At 39.6% G+C, this 23,844-nt stretch overlaps 1 protein-coding gene across 1 annotated transcript in view; it reads left to right on the forward strand.

Moving 5' to 3' along the window:
- Positions 1-23,844, forward strand: part of CTDP1 (CTD phosphatase subunit 1) — a 110,496-nt gene that overhangs the window by 62,441 nt on the left and 24,211 nt on the right. Inside the window, exon 12 of the mRNA XM_055799288.1 lies at positions 13,797-13,987. Coding sequence (XP_055655263.1) covers positions 13,797-13,987 — 191 coding nt within the window. The remainder of the gene's footprint in view (positions 1-13,796; positions 13,988-23,844) is intronic.

Genomic DNA, 23,844 nt, shown 5'->3' on the forward strand with positions numbered 1-23,844 from the left:
TATGTCCAAAGAAAACTTGCTCTGAGGGAATGATTGGAAGTGATAAAAGTAAACTAAATATTTTTTTTATGCTAAGTGATTTTATACCCAAATTTCTATTATTTTTTTAATAGCATACATAATATAAAAAAGAAATTAGGAGCTTGGAAATTTTACAATCCCTTCATAGTAACCCTTGATTCAACAATCCCTTGATACCCTGCTGCCCTCGGTACTTCATTAACATTGTGCTACAGACGTCTCCCCTTGGCAGCAAAATGTGTCAGAAAAGATCACTTAAGACCTAGGCACTGTGCCCTCGCAAATTGGAATCTGTCACTTCCAATAGTTAAGATTTCTGACTTGATATATCAGTGGTATTTTGTGATAGTATTTAAACACCTTTTGCAAGTGTTCTTTCATTAGCAAAATAGATTAATTTGTTCAAAAAAAGTGTCGATCACTGGACTGTGCATGTCTCTGTAAATCTCTAGGAATAGGAAGAAAGTTACAGGTTCATCTGGCAAAACTGGGCCTCTGCTAATAGCTAGATTGGCAGCTCTTAGAAGAGACTTGCAAAATTATAAAACAAAGCTGCTTCTTGCTGCATATTGGCAAAATACACTTGCTTTAAAATAGAACTGATGGCTTTGAGAACCGAAAGTATCACGGACTGTCTTGTTTTAAAACAAGGGTGAGCAGTACTGCTGTAAGTTGCTCAACTCTTTAACCTATTGCTATGAAGGTTTACAAGGTGGGAGCTATACTGATAAATGTTTGCAGCAGGCTGAAGCATCCACCTGTGTTACCTTTTTTGTTTAACAGGTATGGATACTTCTAGTCTTTACCAGGCCTTTTTGTTGCCTAGGAAAAGAGTACATTGATGTTTGTCTGTCTTTATTTTGCACACCTGAAAGATAATTTCTGTGGATTAAAGATCATCAAAGGTCTTGGTGTAAGAATTTTCTCCTCAGTCCTTTCCCTTCCCTCTGTGAGTTTGTGTACATTTGTATTCTGTTTGTATAGCATCAACAGACTCTAGGTTTTCCAGTCTCTGGATATTTAGATGGTGCTTATCTCTATAAAAAGACTGTAACGGTATTTGAGTACAACTATTATCTGTGGATTCACTCACTGGCTCATTCCTTTAAGATGAAGGTTTGCCTAAGATGAAAACAGAACACTAGTAAAGTGTCGCACTTGAGCGTGCAACTCCAGTTGCTGTTCCACTGCAGGCTCTCTGGCTTTCCTTTTTAAGATTTGCATCTATGGAAAAACTTGAAAGATTGTCCAGTGACAATAATTTTACTATCCGTAAGAGAATCTGCTGACAGTGCCAGTAAGCCACAATAGTAGTGGATGATTTGGTTCATCAATTAATGAAATTCTATATTGGCCACGAAAGAGGATGTGATAATGCTTTTGACACAACTTCTCCAACTCATCGGTCTGTCTCCTGTTGCAGGCTTCCACTGTTTGGGTTGTGGCTACACATTTAATAGAGATGCTTATCCAAAGTCTCTTCCCAGTGATCTGTTCCTGCTGTCGTGTAATGTTATGGTGTGAGTGTTTGTGTAGACAGACATGAAGTGGGACAGGGAACTGGTGTAGTGAAGCAATGACCCAGTTCAAAAAGTAGTTGGAGGTGGTTAAGCTGTTACAGTCACTGAGTTGTTGCTTATCGAGCAATGAGATAGTTTTGTTGCACACGGACCAGTCTAGCAGCAGGATGCTGGAAGCGGCGGTTCTTCCTCCTCCTTCCTTCTGCTTTCCTGTGAGACCAGGAAACCCCATAGTTAAACCTGCCACCTTTTTGTTGAAGGTGTACTTGTGTTTCTGCTTGGTGCTTGGTAGTATTATGCAAGAGAGGGAAAAAAGCTTTGGATAAATCTAACTAAATTCCTCTTCCCTTTTGGTGCTCAGTTTTTGTCCTGTAATTTCAATGTTCTTGTCCTGGGTGTCTGAGAAAAAGCAAATCGGAAGTTTTGATTTTGTGAATATAAAGCCAAACTTCAGCATGCTAGTTTCCTCTCTTTTTTTTTTTTTTAATTTGTAGTCTTGATATTTTTATTTCCATTGCCATTAAGCTTATCAGCTCTTGAGAGATCAAACCCCACTGTTTTACTCAGTTTAATGCTTGGTTATCTGTCCTAACAGAAAAAGCCATGCAGTATTAGAACAAGGTCCTGCTTGGAGCTCCCCAAGATCCAAACTAGTGGTTTTCCTTAAAAAATATGTGCCCTTACAAACACATGATAACTCGCTTAATCATGGTGACCTGAGTACAGTAGCTGTCAAGAGCTGCATAAGTTTAGAGAAGACAGGGTGGACCCTTGTCAAAGGCACACAGTGGTGGGGCAGGAGATAGCAGACACAAATTTCAACATGGGTTACTTTGGTCGTATATAAGGAAAAATATTTTCATCTTGAGGGGTGATCAGGCTTTGGAACAGGTTTCCTGGAGTGGTTGTGGATCTCCATGTCTGGAGATATTCAGAACTCCCCTGGACAAAGCCCTGAGCCCCCTGATACAACTGGACTGTCTTGAAGCAGGGGGCTGGACCAGGTGACCTTCAGAAGTCCCTTCCAACTTAAATTTTTCTGTGATTCTAGGGGTTTACAGACTAACAAATTCTCAGATGTCCTGTAAGGTGGTGTGGGTTTTGGGTGTGTTTTTTTGGTTGGTTTTTGTTTTTTTGTTTTTTGGGTTTTTTTTTAAACAGATAAGTGAAATAGAAAAAGCAAGATTAATATTCTGCTTAATGGAAATGCTGAATACTCAGTTGGCTTCTATTTCCTTCAACCCTGCAAGTGTCGATCATATTAGCTAGTCAAATCCTACGATTTTCAGTAGGGAAACCAGTACTGAATGTGCAGTTCGTGACTGAGTATGTAAATGTACAGCCTTTTATCTGACCAGCTTTGATTTCACCAACTGTTCCAGCAGAACACATTTTAATTTAAATTTAGTGATCCAAGACACAACAGTCAACCTGTTAGTAAATGAGTTATATGTAAATAAATCTCATAAAAGCTTTTTTCTAAGGTTTGGTAATACTCCTTAAACTCTTCACAGCACCTTTTTTCTAATCTGTTGAAGTAAATACAATAGCACTGCCAGACTTGATATTCTAACCTGAAGCATGGCTTTATCAGAAACAGGATAGTACAAAGACAGTTTTCAGTGTACGGAGATTTAAATACAGGAGAAAATTCTTTTACTTTTTTTTTAATAATGAACAAGACTTTTTTTGTTACACTTCTAATTTTACTGATTCACCACCTGCTTGGAGGAGCCAATGGTAATTGTGAAAGAACAGTAAAATCTGACGTGCTTGAGACAAAGGGGTGTTGCATTGTGTGACTCAAAATCAAGGCGAAATGCCAAAGGATAAAATGCTGTAATGCCAAAGAAAGAAAATAGATTAAACAGGATGTGAAAGGCAAGTTCTTCTGAGGTTACTTGGAAGAAATGGGACTGAGTTATATCACACATCCTCCCTTAAACTTCGTGTACTGCAGGACAACTTAACCTACTTCAGACAGTTTATCCTTCCAGTGACGTCTTTGTAGAAGGAAATGTTTTGTTTCAAAGTGACTTACATTCAGCCCAAATCTCTTAATGCAGACTTTGTGTGTTGTAGGAAAGTTCAGTTGTTCACATGCATGATTTCATAATGCTGCCTCTTAAAGCCTATTAAAAAATCGCTAGCTTTTTTGGAGGCATGGGTGGTAATGTCTGGCTCCTCAGGTAATTGTTCCAAAACATTCAGGTTGGTAAGAATACACATAAAAAGTTATTAAATTTATTGGGGGGGGGGGGGGGGGGGGGGCTGGGTGGGAGGGGGGGGAAGAGTTTGCCTGTAAAGAGGAAAAAATAAAGATCAAGGGTATGTTAAAAATTATTAGACTTTCCATATTTGGAGAAAACTTTCCTGATGTCAGACTGAATAGATTCTTTTCTGTCTGGTATGAAATGGCCTCATGCTGCAGCCCGTAGCTGCTTATGGCTATGGAAGTTAGAAGGAATTAATATTGTTAGCTCACGTCAGGCAAACTTAATAATGGACTTGGAAATATTGGGAAAAGGCACCAAGAAGTGCAGAAATGCAGACCCAAAATTCTTCTATGTAAGGTCTTAGCAGGTGAGCTATACAAGTGCTGCAGGGGACATCAGAGCAGCCAAGCCAGTGAGGGTTCCACTGCCGTCCTAGCATGCTCCCTGAGGTGCTCCCACGAGGAGGGAAGGAGAGGCGCTCGCTGGCTGTGCTCACCGCATCCACATTTGCCTCACGGTATTTGGCTGTTAGCGACTGGGTGAAGTGACGCGAGATGCGCTGTGCCCGTGGCGTGCATGAGGCTGTGAGGTGTGGTGGGGCGCGAGGACGTACCCCATGGACAGGAGGAGGCTGTGAGGTGTGGTGGGGCGGGAGGACATACCCATGGACAGGCTGCTCGCTGCCACCTTCCCCCCACCACCGTGAGGATCGCTTCCCTCCAAAGAACCCCACGCCAGACCTCCTTGTACTGCTGGCGTTTTTTCTTGCCTGGAGCCAGAACTGTCCACAAGTCGTGGCAGTAACAGGCTAAACCCCGCGTCCTTTGAAGGGTGGCTGTAGATCGTCCTGCTACTCACTGGCCTTTAACTTGTCATCGGAGCCTCCTCTGGAATCTTTGCATGGATGTTTTCAGCAGTCTAAATTGAGGAATCATTGCATTTAGCAGCCAGAATCATTGCATTTAGCAGCCAGAGAGCTCTTATTTCTACTAAGGTATCATTGTTTCAGAAATGGTGCGGGCAGAGTGATGGAGGGCTGCAGCCTCGCAGCCCCTGGGAGGCTCCGGGTACCCCCCCCGGCGCAGCCTGACACGCAGGCAGGGCAGAGCTGGGATCCCGCCTGAGCTCAGCGATTCACATCAACTCTGTGCTGCTGGGCAGGTGAGCAGCTGTATTCTGGGCATAGCTATTGTGCTAATTCTGATTTTATTCCCAGACTTCACATTTAAAAAACATTACAATGTAGATTTATAGGCCTATTACTATTTAACGAACTTTTGGCAGAGGTTTTCTTTTGAAAATAGAGGAAAGGAAGATTAGAGGTATAGATGGCTTTATAATCGGATAAAACCATAGCTTCTAGGCTGCAGTGAGGTTGCCGACTCAGGAAGGCTTTGCAGAAATCATCATATTATCTCCCTTGAGATGTTTTCTTTTTAGAGACTTTAAATTAAAACATCCATGTGAATTTTGCAACTAGTAACTTTTATTCTTTGTGAATTTATTTTATGTTTCAGAAATTGGTAGTTGGGAATAGACCTTTTTTCTCTTTCCAACATCATGAAGAAATTTATTTTTCTTCAATAATTTAATTGAAGAAAGTAATTTTTGTTATACTAATAATAATGTTAATATTTTAGAGGGACTGCCTAGAATCCTTATGTTGATGCCTCAGGCACCCTAATTACCAAGGAAATACTTGACCTCGTGTTTCTTTTAACAGTTTCAATTATTAGTCCCAACGGTCTCCGGAATGTTTGTTTCTACTCAGACCTAGGCATTGCTTTCCAGGCAGGAAATTCAAAGATATTTAGACTTTCTAAATGGCCTTCTTTGAAGCATTAGTAGTCTCAATCATAAGCAAGGATATAAGATTGTTGTTAGTGTTGCATTTTAATAACAGTATTGGTATGTAATATCTAAGTGACACTTCATTTCTAGTCTAAGCACTAGTGGCAGTAGTAAAACCCAGATGTAGTGAACTGTGCAGTTGCAGCCACAGTTACAGTTTCATTTGTGAAAGTTAAGCGGTCCAATTATTACAGGCAACCCGTTTGGTCGATTTGGCCTGCTTCCCTGCAGTACCTGCCTTTGGGGAGCCCACTGGGGGTTGCCACCCAAAGGTGTGCAGGCGCAGGCACTGGCTGCACCGTGGGTGCTGAGCAGCCAGTGCAGGGGCTGCGTGGCCTCTTGGCTCCCCGGCAGGCTCCCAGCGCAGCCCCCAGGGATGGTCACTGGGAGCTCACATAAGTCATTTTCACATGGTATTTTTAATTGCTGTTTTTCAAATATGAGCATAGCAGCTGTGGTCAGAGCCAAGGCTTAAAGCTTTTTCTTTTCACGCAATTGCTTTTCATCCTAGAACTGGTAGGTCTTCGCCAGAGGCTGCTGGTATGTCTGAGCGCAATGCGGTATCGGTGGGTGAGCAGAATTCCAGACCACAGGCGCCAGGAAGCACAGGTTACAGGTTTGGGTTTGCACTCATTCCAAACTTCTGATATAGTTCACAAATCTGCTTGCTGCCTAAACTAAAAAAAAACTTATCCATGGGTAATGCCCCTTCGCACAGGAAAAAGGCAAAAAGTTTGTTTCCCCTCCCACTCAAAAATATGCCATAAGGTATTTAGAAAAGTGAAGTGTAATTTAAATAATACATTTTGAGAATTAAGATCTCTTATTCTGGAACTTCTGCTGCTGAGGCACAAAGCAGTAGTGTCTTTGATTATTTCCTTAATACTCTGGTATTGCAAAAAATAAGTAGAATTCTTTAATGATTCCTTAATTGCTAATGAAGAAACTACTGATTTTTTTAATTATTTTTTTTTTGGGGGGGTGGGGTGGGGTTGGAGCATATGTATTCTTACTGAAAGGTAGAGAGAAACAAACAAGTGTGTTTATGAATATAAGAACAAAGAATAATCAAATGTAGAAAGTAAAAACTATGAAGACAAGTAAGTTCCCTTAGTTTTAAATTAATGGGATGTTCTGAAAGCTTGTCATGAAACTATTTTTAAACCATTACAAACAAATTCAACTTCGAATTTTTTCATAGTGTAAATAACTGTCATTGTCTGTAATCACTGAGATAAATTCACTTGATTTCAGGTACTTTTTTCTCTTCCTAGAAAAGATTTGTTTGCTTTTCCACTGAAAAAAAACCTGTGGAACTCTATCTTAAAAGTACAACTTATGTTTTCTTTAAACTTTGGTGTTGATACTGCTTCTTTTTTGCTATTTGACTTCACTAGTAATTAAAAAGATTTTATAGGTATATTGCTGAACTCAGCCCCTTTTTTCAAGGATACAATGTAATACAAATCAGTTGCCTTTAAAAATATGTGTAAAAGCTAGATTAATGCTGTATTTGGTTGAAGACACATCAAATAAGCAGCCATTGTAGCAGTTTTACTCTTGACATAGAAAGTTACTTCAAAAACACCTGATCTTGCTTAAATTTTATGTATGGGTAAAATCTGTATTATACTGTTTAGCACAGAATCAAGCAGGATCTGACATTAAAGACAGCTGCCTGCAAAAGTGAAATGTCCCTGTGCTTGTCGTTCTGCCTTGTGCTCAGGAAGGTGCTTTATCAGTCCCCTCACAGCCTCTCACTCTTCTTTACAAAACTACTTTTTTTGGTGTGTCAAGGAGTTAAACTTTCCAAGTCGGTTGCACAAATCTCATTTCGCCTGCCACACTCCTGACAAACCTCTCCTTGCTTTACCAGATACCTGGTGTATGATCTGAGGAGCTTGAGAAAAGAGAGGACAAGCATTTGGGAATGTGCTAGAACAACAATTTGTCAGGCAATTATATGCCACGTCAGTGTCAGCAGCGAGGCAGCCTTGCTTGAACCTTTTGAAGAACATAACTTCTTAAAAGAACTCTCACTCTTATCCTCTCTGACTGCGATACACCACCAGTGAAATATTCTGGGTGACCCACATTGCCGTGGTCTCGTTAGCGTGGTGGCAGAGCACTCCTGGCCGGCGTTTGGAAGCTGGATAGGCAGCTGCACCTTCGCCAGTTACCGCCACTGTATTCACTCTGACTAACTGCTTCAGAATGTGGAGTTAATAAACATTCCACAGCGTTATTTCCACTTATTTTGCCACTGACAGAACAGTTTTGTTCTCATGCCTCTGTGCTGGAAGGTTGGAGAGTTCAGTACACAACTCCAGGAAGATGGTGCCACCACTCTGATTTGATTTGCAATCTAATACCATCGTTCGCTGTTGATTCCACAGGCTCAGAAGTGCTTTTTAATTCATCGTTTTTGATGTCATGTCACTTTTCCCTTCTACTCTTTCTTTTGGCTTCTCATTTTACTGCTGTGTTAAAGTTCCTGAAATAGTCTGCTGATTTCTTTAATATTTCATGTAAAATATATGTAAAAACTCCACTGATCTACTCAAAAGCAATAGTTTGGAACAAAGCAGAAGGGAATGTTGGGAGTGGAGGCAGGGGTAAAGATTACAGGATCAAATGGAGAACTGTGGGACTTTGTAAAAGCAAGGTCTCTCTCTCCTCCGGGGAAACTTTCCATATTCCAGAAGCAGCGTGGCAACCAGTTCTGCTGGAGAAACGAGTGGCATTGAAGAGCCTATTTTGGCAGTACTGCTAATGGGCTGCAAAGCAGTTGGGATGTCAGCAGCATTTGGAAGGTGCCCATATTTCAGGGACAGCTTTCTGATGCAAATACGGCTTAAGATACTTTAAGTTCTGTGCCCGTTTATGCACATTTACTTGGTAACTTCTGTTATACATGCAATATATTTACAGTTGTGGTCCCTTGAGTAGTTTGTGTCCTGTAGTTTAGAAGTAACCTGTAAAACCTAGCTTTTTACTTTTCTTTTTTAATAACAAATAATAAATCTTCGTATAAGTCATGCAAGTGTAGGAGATCAGTCTTAAAATCTGTCTTGGTAAAAAGAGAAAATGTCAAGCTGAACAAGCTGTCAAGCACTGCGCTCTTTTGGTTCTTAGGAACAGTTTTGAGCACACTGGGATTTCAGGATGTCAGCAATGCATTGAAATATATTCAAAAAAGGCGTGGTGTGCATTTCATGATTGATTTTTTTTTCAAGACTACCGGCCTATTACATTTCAAGTAATTGTACACATACGGTTTGAGATATGTACTAAAGCAAACTGGTGTTGATGGTATTTATGGTGTAGGTATATCATCCTGGCCAGAAACACCAAGAGTCAGACTTGGATAAGTGAAAGAACACTGGAAGAAATGCCGTGACATTTGAACTGACGTGTGAAACATCTGTTGGCCTTCTTTAGTCTGGTATTTGTTTGCAGAGCATCAGTTTAGCCACTAAGGAGATGGAGATGGTGGTCAGCTAGCTTTTATGCTTAGTAACTACTGGGAGGGCATCATGGTCCCTGGCGCCAAAGATGGCAGCGTTTTAAAGTGAAGGGTATGTTGAGTTAATACCGTGTTTTACCTGGAGATACCTACAGTTACTGGTGTGCTTGGACATATTATCTTCATTTTCAAGTTACTTTTTTGAATTTATTTACCGGGGCGGAATATAAGGTACGTGCTGAAACCTTGTGGCATGTTGGGATGACAGATGACCGAAGTATCTGCAAGTTCTGCCTAAGGTGCGGTGTATTCAGAGCAGTCTCAGGTGTGTGCTTGCAGGCTCAGCTGTGCTGGCTGTCAGTACCGGTTCGGTTGTTTCCATTGCTAACAAAGAACAGTCATTTTTGTGGCAGTAGAAATAAAACTAAAGAACTCTTAGAAATAATTGGGGGTTTTGTGTTTTTCCCTTAACTTACACAATCAGTTGGAGCAAAATTAGAATTGGTCTTTTGGGAAGGACTGGGGTGGGGGAGGTGGGGGGAATGTGTACATATTCCATGCAAAACTGGAGCACAAAAAGAACAGCTGTCCACCAGACTTTTTTTTTTTTTTGTAGAATGTTCCGTAATTCCAGTGAGGACTTGATTCAGAGCATTATACCGCTTTTATGAGACATCATTTAGGTAGTTACATATGGTGTTCAGTTGCTAAGGTAGTTTGTTTCCCCAGTTCTAGTAAAACTTGAATTATTAAATACTTTCTAGTTTAAAAACAAGAATTAAATGCTTATTCACAGCTCTTTTTTTTTCATATGTAGTTTTCATTACTGCATATGTGATTTCTTCTTCCAGAAAATGTAAAGCATCGCAATAGGTCACTGTCATGTCCAGAACGCTGTCCCGAAACATTGCCTCTAAGTTATCTAACAAATTGAGGTTGCTCATGACAGTTTCTTTTTTTGGTGTTTTCTCAGAGTCTTGATTAATTTTGAATGTGTAAACTCAACTTCTGGATTAAGAACATTTTCCAGCTGACCTGGTTTGTTAATACTACAGGAAGTTTTTGCTTTCTTTTTAACAAAGCTTTAGGTACTTTACAGCTCATGAGAGAATATGAGACTGCAAATCTCGTTGCTCTTTGGTCTTTATACTTTGTCTGCATAAGTGCATGCTGTGCTTCTCCTAAATGAGAAATAAAACAGCTTTGTCAGCTGAGAACTTTATCTAGCTTTTAAAATGAGGTGTTTAAAAGAATTGTCAGGCTTTTCATTCTTCTGCTAAATGGAACAATTTGTCGTCTTCAAGGGATGAATCATTTTTCTTTTTCAATGTTAATCATTCTTGCTGTGTTATAAAAGCCTTTAAAGATAGATGCTATGGTAGTGTTTAAGCAGTAAACATCCCCTCACTGTATCTTACCAGTAAGATTTGGTATTAGCTGGCATTTTCTTCTGAAGTGTTATATTTTCCATTTGTATTAATCCTATAAAATCTAATGTTATGAGCAAAAGTTGTGATTGGTACATCTGTCTTGGTCCAAATTTTGTCCAAGATTGAAAGTTTCCTCTGTTCTTTAAGCTTTTTTATATATTTAAAGTTAGTGATGTGTCTGGATAGATAGTTGCTTCTTAAATGTTCATGTCCTTTTTTTACCTATGGATTTGTTCAAGTGAAGGGCTTAAATCTTGCTGCCTCAATGAAAACACAGTTTGTTTTCATTTCTTTGGAGAATTCTGGAAGATGAAGATGGTAATCTTTGTATTTTTCAGCACAACTTGCAATTTAGCCCATAGTTAGGCAGGAATATGTATTTTGGGTGCCTTTCTAGTTAAAAGTGTTTTCTAAGAACCATCTCACATTATTTGTTTTCATATGCAATGATTTTCAAAATTTGCCGTATTTCTGTGATTTATACGTGCATTTTAAATGCCCTTCCACCGAAATGGGGCATGTATGTGTACAACTACCTTAGTAATTATAATATTAAATGGCATTCCAGACTTCAAAAGAATGTCATCTTTGTGCAGAATGTAAGAAAAAGACATGGCAATAACTAGACTGCTAGTCTTGTCAAAATTATTCAGACAAAGCAGATTTTTTAGAAGATAAGTTTGTGAGAGATGTTTGTAACACTGAACATCAGTCTGGCTTGGTCCTTGGAAAATTTTAACATATTTTGTAGTGAGAACATAGTTTTAAACATGACTTTCTGGAAAAGTACTGCTTTTGCAATGGAGGAATGCAATTTTAAATATAAGACTTGCTAGAAAGAAGTCATCAGAGCTGTGGATTTGTGCTGCCATTTGACTATCAGTTGCTGGCCATCATGGCTACAGTGAGTATCTTCTGGCAAAGTATACAGGCGTGGTGTTCCTGCCATCCCATCCCAAAGCATAATACTTTAAACACTTGAGACCTTCTCTGTGTTCTGTACACACCAAAAAATCCCCCCACTGCGTACTTGCCATGCTTTCCCCAGGTTCACTGTTGGCTTGGCTCTGTCAGTCCCTTCAGACTCCCTGACCCTGGACTGGATTTCATGATTCTTATCTTCCGTGAATAGGACAATTTATGGTGACGGGAAAAGTATTCTTTGGACTGACGTAATCTGATTTGACACAGCAATTCCTACAGTTCCACCTGAAACTTACCTGTGTTTAGATGCACTGAGCTGGTACATGGTTCCTTTTTTCTTACGGTTTCTTTACAGCTTCAGCAGTGAAGGAGCTGGGCGCCAGGCAGCAGCGGTTCAGGTAGTAAAAATGTACCAAGACAAGGGCCAGTGGGCAAGCAGCTTGGACTGCAGATCTAAGAAACTTGCAAGTTACTTCTCATTTTGTATAAAAGTCATTCCATCCAAGGATAGCATAGCCAGGATTTTTAAATCCAGTTTTAAAGCTTGAGTTGTAGAACTCTGGTACAGTTACGTATTCAAAGACATAGTTTTTTACAAGTCAACTTTGTAACAAAATGTCCTTGCTTTCTCTTAAGGTCTGCAAGTCTCCTCAAAACTATTATTTTAGGATGTTTTGAAGGTACTACTTACCTTTTTATTATTATCATTATTATTATTATTTCTACATCATTCCTCTTGTGCAACAATATACATTGGCAGAGTCATCGGTAGAAAATAGCACAAGATCAGGAAGAAAAATTATTTGCTGCTGCCGCCCTCAAACAGCAACAGCCAAGTGAGGCCTCTGGAAGGATAAGAAATGCCCCAAATCCATCTGTTTAGCAGAGGAGTGAAGACAAATGCCACATCTTCCATCCTCCTGAAGTCACCCGGGGTGTGATGGGAGTCACCTGTGTGCTGGGTGAAGCTGCCCAGTGGAGCACCTTCATCATCATGGGTCACACACCTTTCCTTTCTGTTACAGCATCAGAAAAAAAAATTGAATAGATCTTTGACTGTTATCAAACTTCCATATTTGCTATTTCTGCTCACTCCTTGCTTGCAAGCTCTCACTTGAGTTTCCCTTATTTGAAAAAGGTATTTCATTTACTTCTACCGTATTTCCAGCAGAGTACTGGCAAGGTGTAGGTCTTTGACATTTAGTTTGATAAACACAGGGCAGCTTTGACTTTCCCTCCATACATCTAAAGGTAAACAAAGAAATTAGAGGTGCATGTATGAAGGGCCAGATAGACCTGATTTCTTACAGCTCTCTCTTAGCTTTTGGGATTATCGGTGTAAAAGCGGTGGATAGGCAGTGTAAAATCTTTTGGTCCATGTTCATATACAGAGTTTTTCTTCTTGATAAAGCAGGTGTGGCATCAGTGGGAACAGAGGGTAGTTGTGAGGTGTATTTTAACTTGTGCTAAGATAAGCTGCTTTTAGGAAAAATTCTTAAACATCAGTAGAGAAATACTCATGTGGCTTCTTTCCATGTCCTTTGCCATTCACAGAAATACAGGGACTGTGTGGTTTCCTGGTGTTTATCTCTTTCTGAAGGTTGAATGCCACTTCAAAGAGAACATAATCTTTTGAAGCTTAGCGGAGTAGCTCATGAGTATGATTTGCTTTTAATGATGATTTCAGCAGTTCCAGACTTGTCCAAGCAAATTAGCATGTTCTTAGAGGAGTATCAAATCCCATGCTAACTTTTCAGATGCAAAAGCCAAACAATTATTTAACGAAATGTGGAAACACTTTGATAGCTTTGTCTTCATCGATTAGCATAAGCAGGCAATGTGGTTAGAATGTGGTTCTGTATGTTCCATTCCATTCATACTGTATTATTTGGGAATATACTTCTTTAGAGTTATATATCTATCAAGGAACATTCTGTATAATAGTGTAAATGTAAAATACGTATTGTATAGAGGTTTTTTTACTATATGTTACAATACCATAAAACATCTATGCCTTTAATTTCATAAAACAACACTTTTTTCATAATGCAGTTTCTTGTTTACAGCTGTTCATGCTGTTAGAATGAAGTGCAAACACCCTCAGATGTGACTGTATCACTTATGTGAGTCATATGTATACCTGAAGTTGAATGTAGACTGAATATATTTAAGTTGGATAGAATGTTGCTAGAGCTGTTACAGAAACTACATTTAAGACATTGGGGTTTAATTTGAATTTTCAAGGGGGAGGTCAAGGAAAGTTGAAGTATATTCTTAACAGTTATTGAAGTGCAATCCAATAATTATGAAAGATTGATAATGCAGAAGAGTCTGTTAGAGGATACACTGACTTTCCACTCTTTGGCAGGTGGATGACATCTTAGGAGAAGGCAGTGATGAGAGTGATAGTGAAAAAAAAAAGCCAGAAGAAGAAGGTGAAAAACCTCAGATTAGTGCAACAGAGACTCTAGGAATGAAAGCAGATCAGAGACCTGGATCATCATCATCGTCATCATCATCATCATCAAGTGAAAGAAGCTTAACAGGCAGTGTACCCAGGTATGAGTTTTTCAAATATAAAAAGAAGCATTAGTGATGTTTCGTTGTGCTTGTGCTATTCAGCATGCTTTTTGGCAACTCAGTCTTTCTATCATTGTAAGCCTCTGCATGCAGGTAATGTTTTTGTAACCCTGTGAAACTGTTGTGCTTTCCTCCACAATGTTTTGGGATTGATGTAAGGAAATGGTCATAGAGAATGTCTGTTGGGAGCCAGGGTATTGCCTCCTTTGGAAAAAATGAAGACCACTGGACTGTGCTTATTTTAAAGTAGGCTTGATCCCAAGTCAGGTGTAGGACCAGGTACTCTGCAGTGTTCCTTGAAGTAAAATAAAGCATGGCTTTGGAAAGCTGTTTTCTCATCCGGGATTTTTGAGATCCTTTTACATGGGATATGCATAAAAATGAAGTTGTTGAGAATGTTTTCTACTTAGGCAGAAATTTAAACTTGCTAGTCTCTTCTGCAAAATTTATTTCAGTGTCCAAGCATCAGCTGTTAAATGATGACTATCAACCAATTTGCTAGTAATCTAGAACTTCATAAAATAAATGCTAATTTTAAAAATGCTAAGGAATGTTCTCAGTCTGTAGCCCCTTAACAGTTTTTAAGCCCAACAATATGTGGAGAATGATGTAAGATTATAGCCATTTTAATTTAGATTTGCTGGGATCATCTCCTGTACCACAAAGTGTTAAACGTGCAAACAGGACTCAGATGTGCATTGCAGTTTTTTGCTCTCATAACTGGGCTCTCTTCTCAGTCATACAAATTTAAGCTCTAACAGTTTTTCCTTGATGGAGGATAATATAAGTAGTAGGACCAAAGCAACTTCTTTATGTTATTTTAACTTTTGTGAGCTTTTTACTAGCACACAAAGAATTTATGAGAAAATACAAAACCCACCACCGAATGTGATTATAGAAACATTTGTGAGGAGGTCCTGATGGGGTAGCAGTGTTGCTGTGTGCTGGGGGTTATTGGAGAAAGAGCCACACGGGAAGCTTGTGCTGGCCTTTTACTTCATTGTGGGTATTCCTAATCAGTGAGCATCTTCAGAAAAATGTCAGTCTAACAGGTATGAGAATTTAATCTCTCACTAATAGCTAGAAGAAAAATTCCCTCCCAAATAAAGTTTGGACTGGGAGAGGCAAGCCAGTGATGATTTTTAGAATACCCTTTGAAGCAGCAAGGCATGGTGGCGGCTCGTTGCTGTTCATTCACCCTGATGCTGTGATGTTTTGTTGTGTAGCAAATGCACCAAATTCTGAAAGGCAAAAGTCAGAAAGAATCCGATGGGGGAATATTGCTTAGGGTGATTGCTAAATACTATTTCCCTTGTATGCTTTACAAAGGTAGAGCAAGTACATTTGTAATTAACTTTTGCTCTATATGGGTAAGTTCATAAGTGAGCTTGGCACCACTTCTGCATTCAGAAGCCATGTAGAGGTAGTAGTGTCACTGCTAGAATGAAGTCTTGAGTGGCTGCTTAAGTAACTTTTCTGGTTTTGACCTTTTTACCTCTTAAGAGTTTCCCTGTCAGTTTGTTAAATTGCATCCAGGGTTGAACCTGAATGAAGTGCTGGAAAACCTGCTTGCGAAGTGCTGGTTCAGGTGCTGACCCAGGGCTGCTGCGCAGGAAATTCTGCTTGCTGGGAAAGAGCCTCTGCCCATCATCCTAATTCCATTTGAAGTCTGAAATGTTAAATTGCTGGTTTTGTGGTCAGTCGGTGTTGTGTGCGCTAAAAAGATACTGTACCAGAGGGGTAATGTAAGAGCAGTTGTTAAACAGCAGGATTACAATCTCCAGGAGCTTGGTCCACTCCCAACATGGATACTAGCTACAGTTTCTGGAGCCACACTGCTAAAAGCTAAGTGCTGCACAAGCATATGCGTCCCAACAGCACCTGAGGCTTCTGCTCTGAGAATTGGAGTCTTTGGGCTGTTGGGAGCATAATGGGGCTGAAATTGTGTTTAATAACTTTCCATTATTTCTGCTCTGTCATCTAGCCTGAAGCTATGAGTTATTTGTTACTGTGAAAATCATCATCTCTTGCCATGTTAAGAAAAGTTTTTGTGTTCTAAAGGCCAGTCCAGACTGTTTGTTATGTAAAACTGCCCTGGACCAGCTGTTTAAATCATTATTTCTCAATTGGCTGGGATCACCCTGATGTCCAGATTTTAGTGATTACTGTTTCCAGAAAGCAAAAGATGAACGAGGGGAAGGCAGTGCAGATATGATCCTGTACTCTGGTATTCTGGCTGAGCTTGTGCCCAGCAGAGCTGAGGGCTGCAGAGCCTGTGGGTTTGTGCTGAGCGATGCTCCACTGCTCCGTTACACCTTCCCAGTGTTACTGGCGCGGGGACCATAGCACTTGACACGGCGGAAATCTAGCACTTCTGCCTGATGTCAGGCTTCAGTCTTGAGATCTATGGAACACCTGGATCATTTCAGTCATTGGTGCTACCTCTAATATTTTGAGGGCTAGAGGAAAAAAAAAAAATCTTTGAGAAATCTGATGGCTGCTAGGGGCAGGGAAATGCATGATCTTTCCTACATCCGTTTACTTTTATGACTTTTGGTAGGTACCATGCCATTAGCTTGCAATTTGACAGCCTACAGTTGTTTCAAAATCCTAGCTTCTCATGCAGCTTAATGAAATGCTTGCCTTTATCTCATGAATGTTATGTTAAAAGGGTATGGCATGGACCAAACGATGAATGTGAGTTTCATACTGTCTAAAAAAGATGAAATAGAAATTAGTAAATCAAAAAAACATAGTTTATACTATTCACATTTGATCAGCCCGCTGCGATTATGACTTGCATAACAATAAAATGCATTTGTGGCTTACCTTTCTTCAGAAAATCTAAGGGAGGTAGACAAGTTTTTATTTTTAAATAGGCTTGATCTTTGTGTAAATAGAGATGCTTCTTTAATTTTTTTTAAATAAAAGTACTGCTATTTAGAGCTCCAATTCAGCTTTTGTTGAAGCAAACAGGAGCCTGACTTCAGCAGGAGGTGGACTTGAGCCCCACACAGAGTTCTAAAATTTTCTGCTTAGAATAAATTTCCACTTAATGCAGTTGAAACATGTCACGCGTGAAATTTATTGCTGTAAGTTATGAATCAGGAGTTACAAATCATGAAAGTGAACAGGTGTTTTTAATAATTGTTAGCAGCAATTAATGCTATATAATATGAAAAGGCTTTTGAGACTAGTACAAATGGAATTTGTTCATAAGAGAAAACTGAATGCTTTGCTTCTGTACCTCTTGTTGCACAGGTATATACTGTGGTATCTGATTTGTTGAGGTATTTCAAGCTTTCAGATGTCGGTGCACAGTTGCTTTATTTTTCTAGTGCATCTTGATCACACTCTGCTGTGTCCACCAAGACTCGAGTGGTAGTTAACACATCTGCGGTTCTCATAGTTCCCCTTATCTTAAACTTGTTAAGTTGTTGCCATAATAATATGTATTGAACAAATATATTCCATGTTAGTATGCTTTAATATTGGTCTTTGTAGGAAAAGGAGAAAATCAGGTGAAAGGCTGTTGCAGTCTCAAAAGAATGTATTTGGTAGAAGGATGAACAGGCATGTGAATGCTGTTGAGAAAATCAGCCAAGCAATATGCCAGAGGTTGAGGTTTAGCCTCTTTCAGTTTGTAGATCCTGGCAATTTCTAGTGGAGATGTGAAGCCCTGTGTAAGTGTGCTGTGTGTCTATTGACTTGCCTGTTTTCTGATGCAGAGCAGACTTTGAAAATAATGAACGAAATACTTCATTTGTATTACTGAAGCTAGGAAATTGAGTGCACTTCACTTAATAAATTGAAATCTTAAAGAACTGGGGCAACAAAACAGGAATTGCAGATGTGCCATCTCTGTTGCTGTCTTCCAGTGGCATGGCATATAGCTGTGGCATGTGGTCTTCTATCATACACTTAAAATTTCTCTTAACATATTGGAAGTATTCAACAATAAGTGGGAGTCAGCAGAAAAGAAACAAATCACATAATGGTGGTTATGAGTACTTATGTTGGTGAGATGCTGGACTGATTGGATGAACCCTTCCATCTCTGTGCTCATATGTCTTAGGGCAGGCTTTGCAGTCGGATTCTGATTCTTGAGGGAAAAGGCATGATAGGAACCTTCAGATTTTGGAAGGCTGGCTCGTGCAGCCAACACGCTGGCATCCAGCACCTCTTCACGTGCCTCACTTGTGCCTGTGGAGTTGGGGTGCAGGGTGCTTTATAAACAGTGGGAAATGAGCCCAGCAGTGGCACTGAAGTAAAAAATAATGCAGTTTGTTTACCTAGGCTGTAACATTAGTTTTCCTAGAATGAATATGTTGTATTTTTTAATAGCTTCTAAGTAGGAAACTGAACTGTTGTAGCAGTATTCTATTTGCTGTTAATAGTCACTGTGATATGAGGAGTCTTCCTTGGAGGTCTCCAGTTTCTAATAACCCTAAGGACTTGTTGAACTGTGGGAAGTTGCAGGGAAGTAAAGGATGGTGGCGGCTGCTTCGTGGGAAGAACTATTTTGGTGTCGGGACCATCGAAGGCTCCCAGGTCTGGTGCAGGAACTCCTCCCTGAAGCCCAGGCTGGAGGCAGCTTGCTGGCTTTGCATCCCTCTGTTGCCAAAGCCTGGTGCACAGCATGCCCGTGGGCTTCTGCAGGTCGCTGTGTGGCAAGGGCCAGTTTTCTGGTGTGGGGAGCTGGGTGGGGGGTTTCTTCTGTTTTTTGCACAGGTTGGCCACCAACATGAAAGACCTGAGAGTGAGTGGGAATGAAGGAGGAAGGCTGCAGGCCTGAAACAGATTGATACAGTGGTGCAGTGCAGTCTTTGAATGGGTTTATTTTAGTTCTGAAAGGTTGTCTGAAGTATGCTCATAAACCACACTTCTGTCTGTATCTGCTGTTGGATATTAGGTAGAACAGTTAACTTTATTTAGACTTCATGTACATCAGGCAGGTTCGGTCACCTATTCACAGAAAACCTGTGTGGATTTCTCATTTTCATAGGTTTTGTTCAGGTTCCCAGTGTGTCCTGTTTTTCTTTTTTTAATAAACTTCCTTCTGAACGCTGTGAATTCACAGTGCAGAGGCCAGTGCCTTTACAGTGTTTGGTCCCAGTCTTGGTAATTTCAGCTTGTGTAAATCTGATGTAAGGGCTAATGGTTGCTCTACTGAGAATTTCTTAACTTTGGAATGGAAATTTCAGTACTTGTGTTGAGATGTGTTTTTCAGCTTAAGAAGGAAGTATTCTCCTCTGAATAACTAGTGATAAGAAATCTAATAACTTGAAGTGATTATCTAATCTATTAGCAACAAAATTTTGCTTGCAGGATTTAAACTTCCTGTACAAAAGTATAGCTCAGTGACATGTTTTCTTTAGCAAAATTTCTTACTGATAATTTCTGTATCGATTCTGAGTAGTTATATTTTTGACTGATGAAGAAATCATTATTTTAAGAACAAATAGGTAATTTATAAAAGTTGTATATGAAATGGTTCTTTATGCTTAGACTTCAGCTTGTTTGCAAAACATTGAAAATGCCTTCTGCTTTTGTACATTCACACTGTGAGTTTCTGATACATGTTTCTTAAATTCAATAAGGAGGTATTTTAAGGTACTGTGCTACAGAGTGGCATTGATCTGAAGTCTTTCAGGGAGCCTCCATTCTGTGAAACTCTGTGAAACTTTGAACTCTGGTTGAAGTAAAGCAAATTATTTTACGCTTTTTTTGGCTATATGATCAGAAAAAGTCTGCATATTAAACCTGCCATTTGAGTGCTTCCAAAACAGGTTTTGTCGATTTGTCTATTCTTTGTTGTCTTAACAGATAAGAGTAGTGGTTTAATTTAAGATACAGCTGTATTACGTGATTCATGACATAAGGTAAAACTTCAACTTTCTATACAGACAGTGTAGGAACATGTAGGAACAGTGATGTTTTGATTATTTTGTGTTGTGTTTTTCAAATACAATAGCACTTCTTTTCAACAGCCACTCTTCCAGAAAACAGATACTCTAGTTTTGCTTTCTTTCATGCTGCCAGAAAAGAATGCTGCAAACTCCTGTGCAAAGTTTTGTTGATGACTCCTTTTATCGGAATTGAACCAGTATATTCACTGTCACTACAACTTTCTTCCAGTTCCCAATTTTGAGACACACAGCTTTGAGAATCTTGAGACCTAAATTTTTACAGCTCAGTGCTTCCCAGGCTGTCAGCTTTGCATTTGTTATTTATAGTCATCTGAAATCTTTTCAAAAAACAATTTCAGTGACAGTCTATTCAGAATATATTAAGGAACTAACTGGTATATGGTCAAAGTCTTGTTGAAAGTACCTTTAATAGCCAACGGTATATCTCAAATACGGCTGGCAAAGTAACTGTAGAAATTCAGGTGTTTTGCCACAGAATGGTCGTCCTCTCTTTTCTTATCCAAGCAACCCATTGCATTGTTTCATGAGTAAAGTCTTAATGTTATTACACTGTACAGTCTTCCAGAATTCCTCTCTAAATGATGCAAGTATACTTTGATTTGGTATTTACAATATAGAGAAGCTGAAGATCAAAATTTAGGAATACTGGTGGTTTAAATTTGCCCTGTCCTGCCTCCTGGAGCAATCTGCCCGCTAAAGAGCCTCTCGGTAAGGTCTGCTGAGACAGAACACATTCTGTGAAGTTAATTTTAAGAATGAAATCTTTGATTAGCTCCTTTCCCTTGAAGTAGATTTTCTGTAAAGGGACACCTGGTGGTGGCTAACCGCTAAATGAGAAGGGGCATCAGTACTTCTGTATGTGGTGAAGGCTTGGATGTTCAAGAAAACATTGTGCTTCATTCTGGAGCGGACAAATCCTAAAGCAAACAATTACTTGCCATTGTAGGTAACTGGAAAACTTTGTTTGTCTGAAGAAAAAAATAACTTCATCTTGCTCTCATTGATACATCTTCTCCCAAGTAATTCCTTCTCACATTTAACCTGAATCTCTGTGATAGGTGTTTATTCTGAACTACTGAAGTTTCTGGAGCAGTGGAGTTTAGTCATGCGTAATAGCAAAGCCCTTTTGTAAGCCTCCTGTTCAGATGTCTCTCTGAGAACTGGATTTAGTTACTGGAATTGGCCTGAGCTGGAGTATCAGCCCATTTCTCAAACTGCCCTGTGGTTTTGGCTGTGGGCCTGCCATGTCAATGGCTGTGGGATTGAAGATGGGGTCCCTCAAAACTGATTACGTCTAGCTTTGGATCACAGAAGCGGCATTTCAGTTAAGTGTTGAACTAAGTTGAATCTTGCAGCTTGTTTGGGTGGTTTAAGATCTCTGCATGGAACTAAGATCCCTGGAAAACTTCAGAAAGCACATACAGCCTGTTTATTACAGGCAATGAGATAATGAATCCCCAATCAAAATATGTTTGATGGGAGCAGCAGATCATTATTGTTCCTTCACGTAATTTTGTAAATAAATGTGGTTTTCCTACTGCATTTTAGTGAGCATCTCTGTCCCATTTTAGTGAGATGCAGTATGTCTCCTCACCAAAGGAGAAAGCCCACTCACCCTTTGAAGACAATGAATAATCACTGAGTAGGGGGAAAAAACCAGACCTAAACTCTACAAAATTAGAGATCCTTGACAGGCAACCATCTCCTCTCCCACTTGTGGGAAAAGCTGATTTGCTTTGAGAATCTGCAGTGGTAGGTGGCATTTGTCAGCTTGAAGGTACTTCCCTGGAAATCCCTGTTCTTAAGGTAGAGCAAGTAAAGGAAGCTCAATATAGGTGATGTGATGGCTGCGATCTTATAGATTGTTACACTTCTGAAGTTTCAAGTTGTTGGGAGAAGTTTGAGTTTGTTCATAGAGAACAGCCCAAATTTGTCTCTATAACTATTACAGGGATTAGTCTAATCAGAATAAGAGATTAATATTAGTTTTATGTAACAGAAAATTAAAATTAAAAATTTTGCAAGGTTACCACAAGTACTTTTTTCTTGGGTCTAAAACATAACTCATATGGGTAGTACAGCACCTGGACAAGCTAGCGTGTTTCAGGTCTGCACCGTGCTCCTGTGAAGAGTTTATGTGGCTGTTCAGGGGGGCAATTTTGAGGCATTAAGATCTGAAATGGCCACCAACTTCCTTTTTCCCAAAAGTGTTGACTGAATTCCACTTGCAAGTGGAAATTTTTGTTGTTTCCTGGTGGTACAAATTTTTCCTGGTACGATGATTGTTCTCATAGTTACCAGAAGCAGAGTGTGTTTAAATGACTGCATTCCCTTGCATTTCTAATGCTTTGGAAGTAAACAGGCTCTTCATATGTAGTACACATAAGCAATTAAAACATTACTGCAGCTTCAGTTAGTTTTTTTTCCCAGAAGCAATGGTGAAACAGTCCAGACCGAAATCCAGGATCAGCTTTTAAAGGCGAGTGCTCCTGTTGGCAGCACATCTTGCTGTTTTCACATGAGCCGGCTGTTCTGCAGAATTTTAATGTCACTTCTGTTTGGAAGTGATTTCGTTGAAGGCTCGAAAAAGTAAGAAGGCTCTGGGCATGCAAAGCATAATTTGCTTTTGTACTTAAATGTCATTATTGAATCAGTGTCCACTGTGAACTTAAAGATCAGATTCCATTTAGGAATGTTTTACTTGAAAGCTCTCATGTTATCCAAAATTTCTACACAACAAAATTGATACTGGGACAGTAACGACTTTTGAAACCATTTTCATTAAATAAATTTGTTTACGCCAAAGGTGATTTCTTCCTTTTTTTCCCCATTTTTTAACATTTCTAGTCCCGAATGCTCTGTCCTCTGTGCTGCGTTGAAGCAACAACTCATTTTCACTGTCAGCTAGAAAATTGTAGATCCTGGTTTCAGAGGGTTGAATCAATGAAACAAAAAAATAAAAGGTATTGATAGATCCTTACGTTAAACAATAACGTCAAAAACACACAAGAAATTAGTGTTTGATTGTTTATACTGTGGGGGTTTTTCGTAGCACAGAAATATTTTTCAGTTTGTGTACATTTTCTCACACAGAAAACTTGATATTGAAGTATCTATATTGTATCTATCCCCCTCTTCGCCCCACGTATTCACACTGTTTGACTAATATGTTAGAATCAGAATATTCCTAATTACTTTTATTTAGAGTTGTAATGAAATACTTACGGATATAAAATGAACTGCTGATGTGCCCACAGGTGTCTTGTAAAAATGTATTGGAGTGGTGTGAAGATGTAGGCAGCAAAGAGTTACTGCGTGATTATTAAACTGCAGCCTGGTAACTATTTTTTTCATGTGGGGCATATATCTAAAATAACTTACCTAGCCTAAACATTTTGCTGTTGTACCAACCAGAAATCACGCTGCTGTAGTGCCTGTGAGCCTGTTACATGCAAAGTCCTTCTGGACTTACTCAGCCTCAAAAGGGCTAAGGGGAGCCGGGGCTGGACGGAGGCTGTGGTGGGTGGTGAGCTGTGATGGGAAGTGGTTTTCCTGCAGAAATGGTCTTCAGGTGGTATTTTAATAGGTGGGATCAGTAGTGTTCAGCTGCCTGACATTTTTTTCTTGCATAACTCCATTTTACTGGCTTGTAACTTTGCCAGAGAAACTGCTAGAGCTAAAATACTCTGAGGCTTGCTCTGTGCTTCACACTTCCTTGCTTTTGGAAAAATTAAGTAAAAAGGATTCAGCCATTTAACCCGCGGGAGGGGGACAAAATTGGTGGTGGTGGTCGGTAAAAAACCGCACTAGCTTTCCAGTATTGAAAAACCGGTTTGTGGCTTGGTAACCCTTGGTTTTTGGAGTGCTGGACCTCACATGCCAGGTTCCGTATGTAGCAAGGACATG

This window comes from Falco peregrinus, chromosome 3 (genome assembly GCF_023634155.1).
Source record: "Falco peregrinus isolate bFalPer1 chromosome 3, bFalPer1.pri, whole genome shotgun sequence".
Classification (NCBI taxonomy): domain Eukaryota; kingdom Metazoa; phylum Chordata; class Aves; order Falconiformes; family Falconidae; genus Falco; species Falco peregrinus.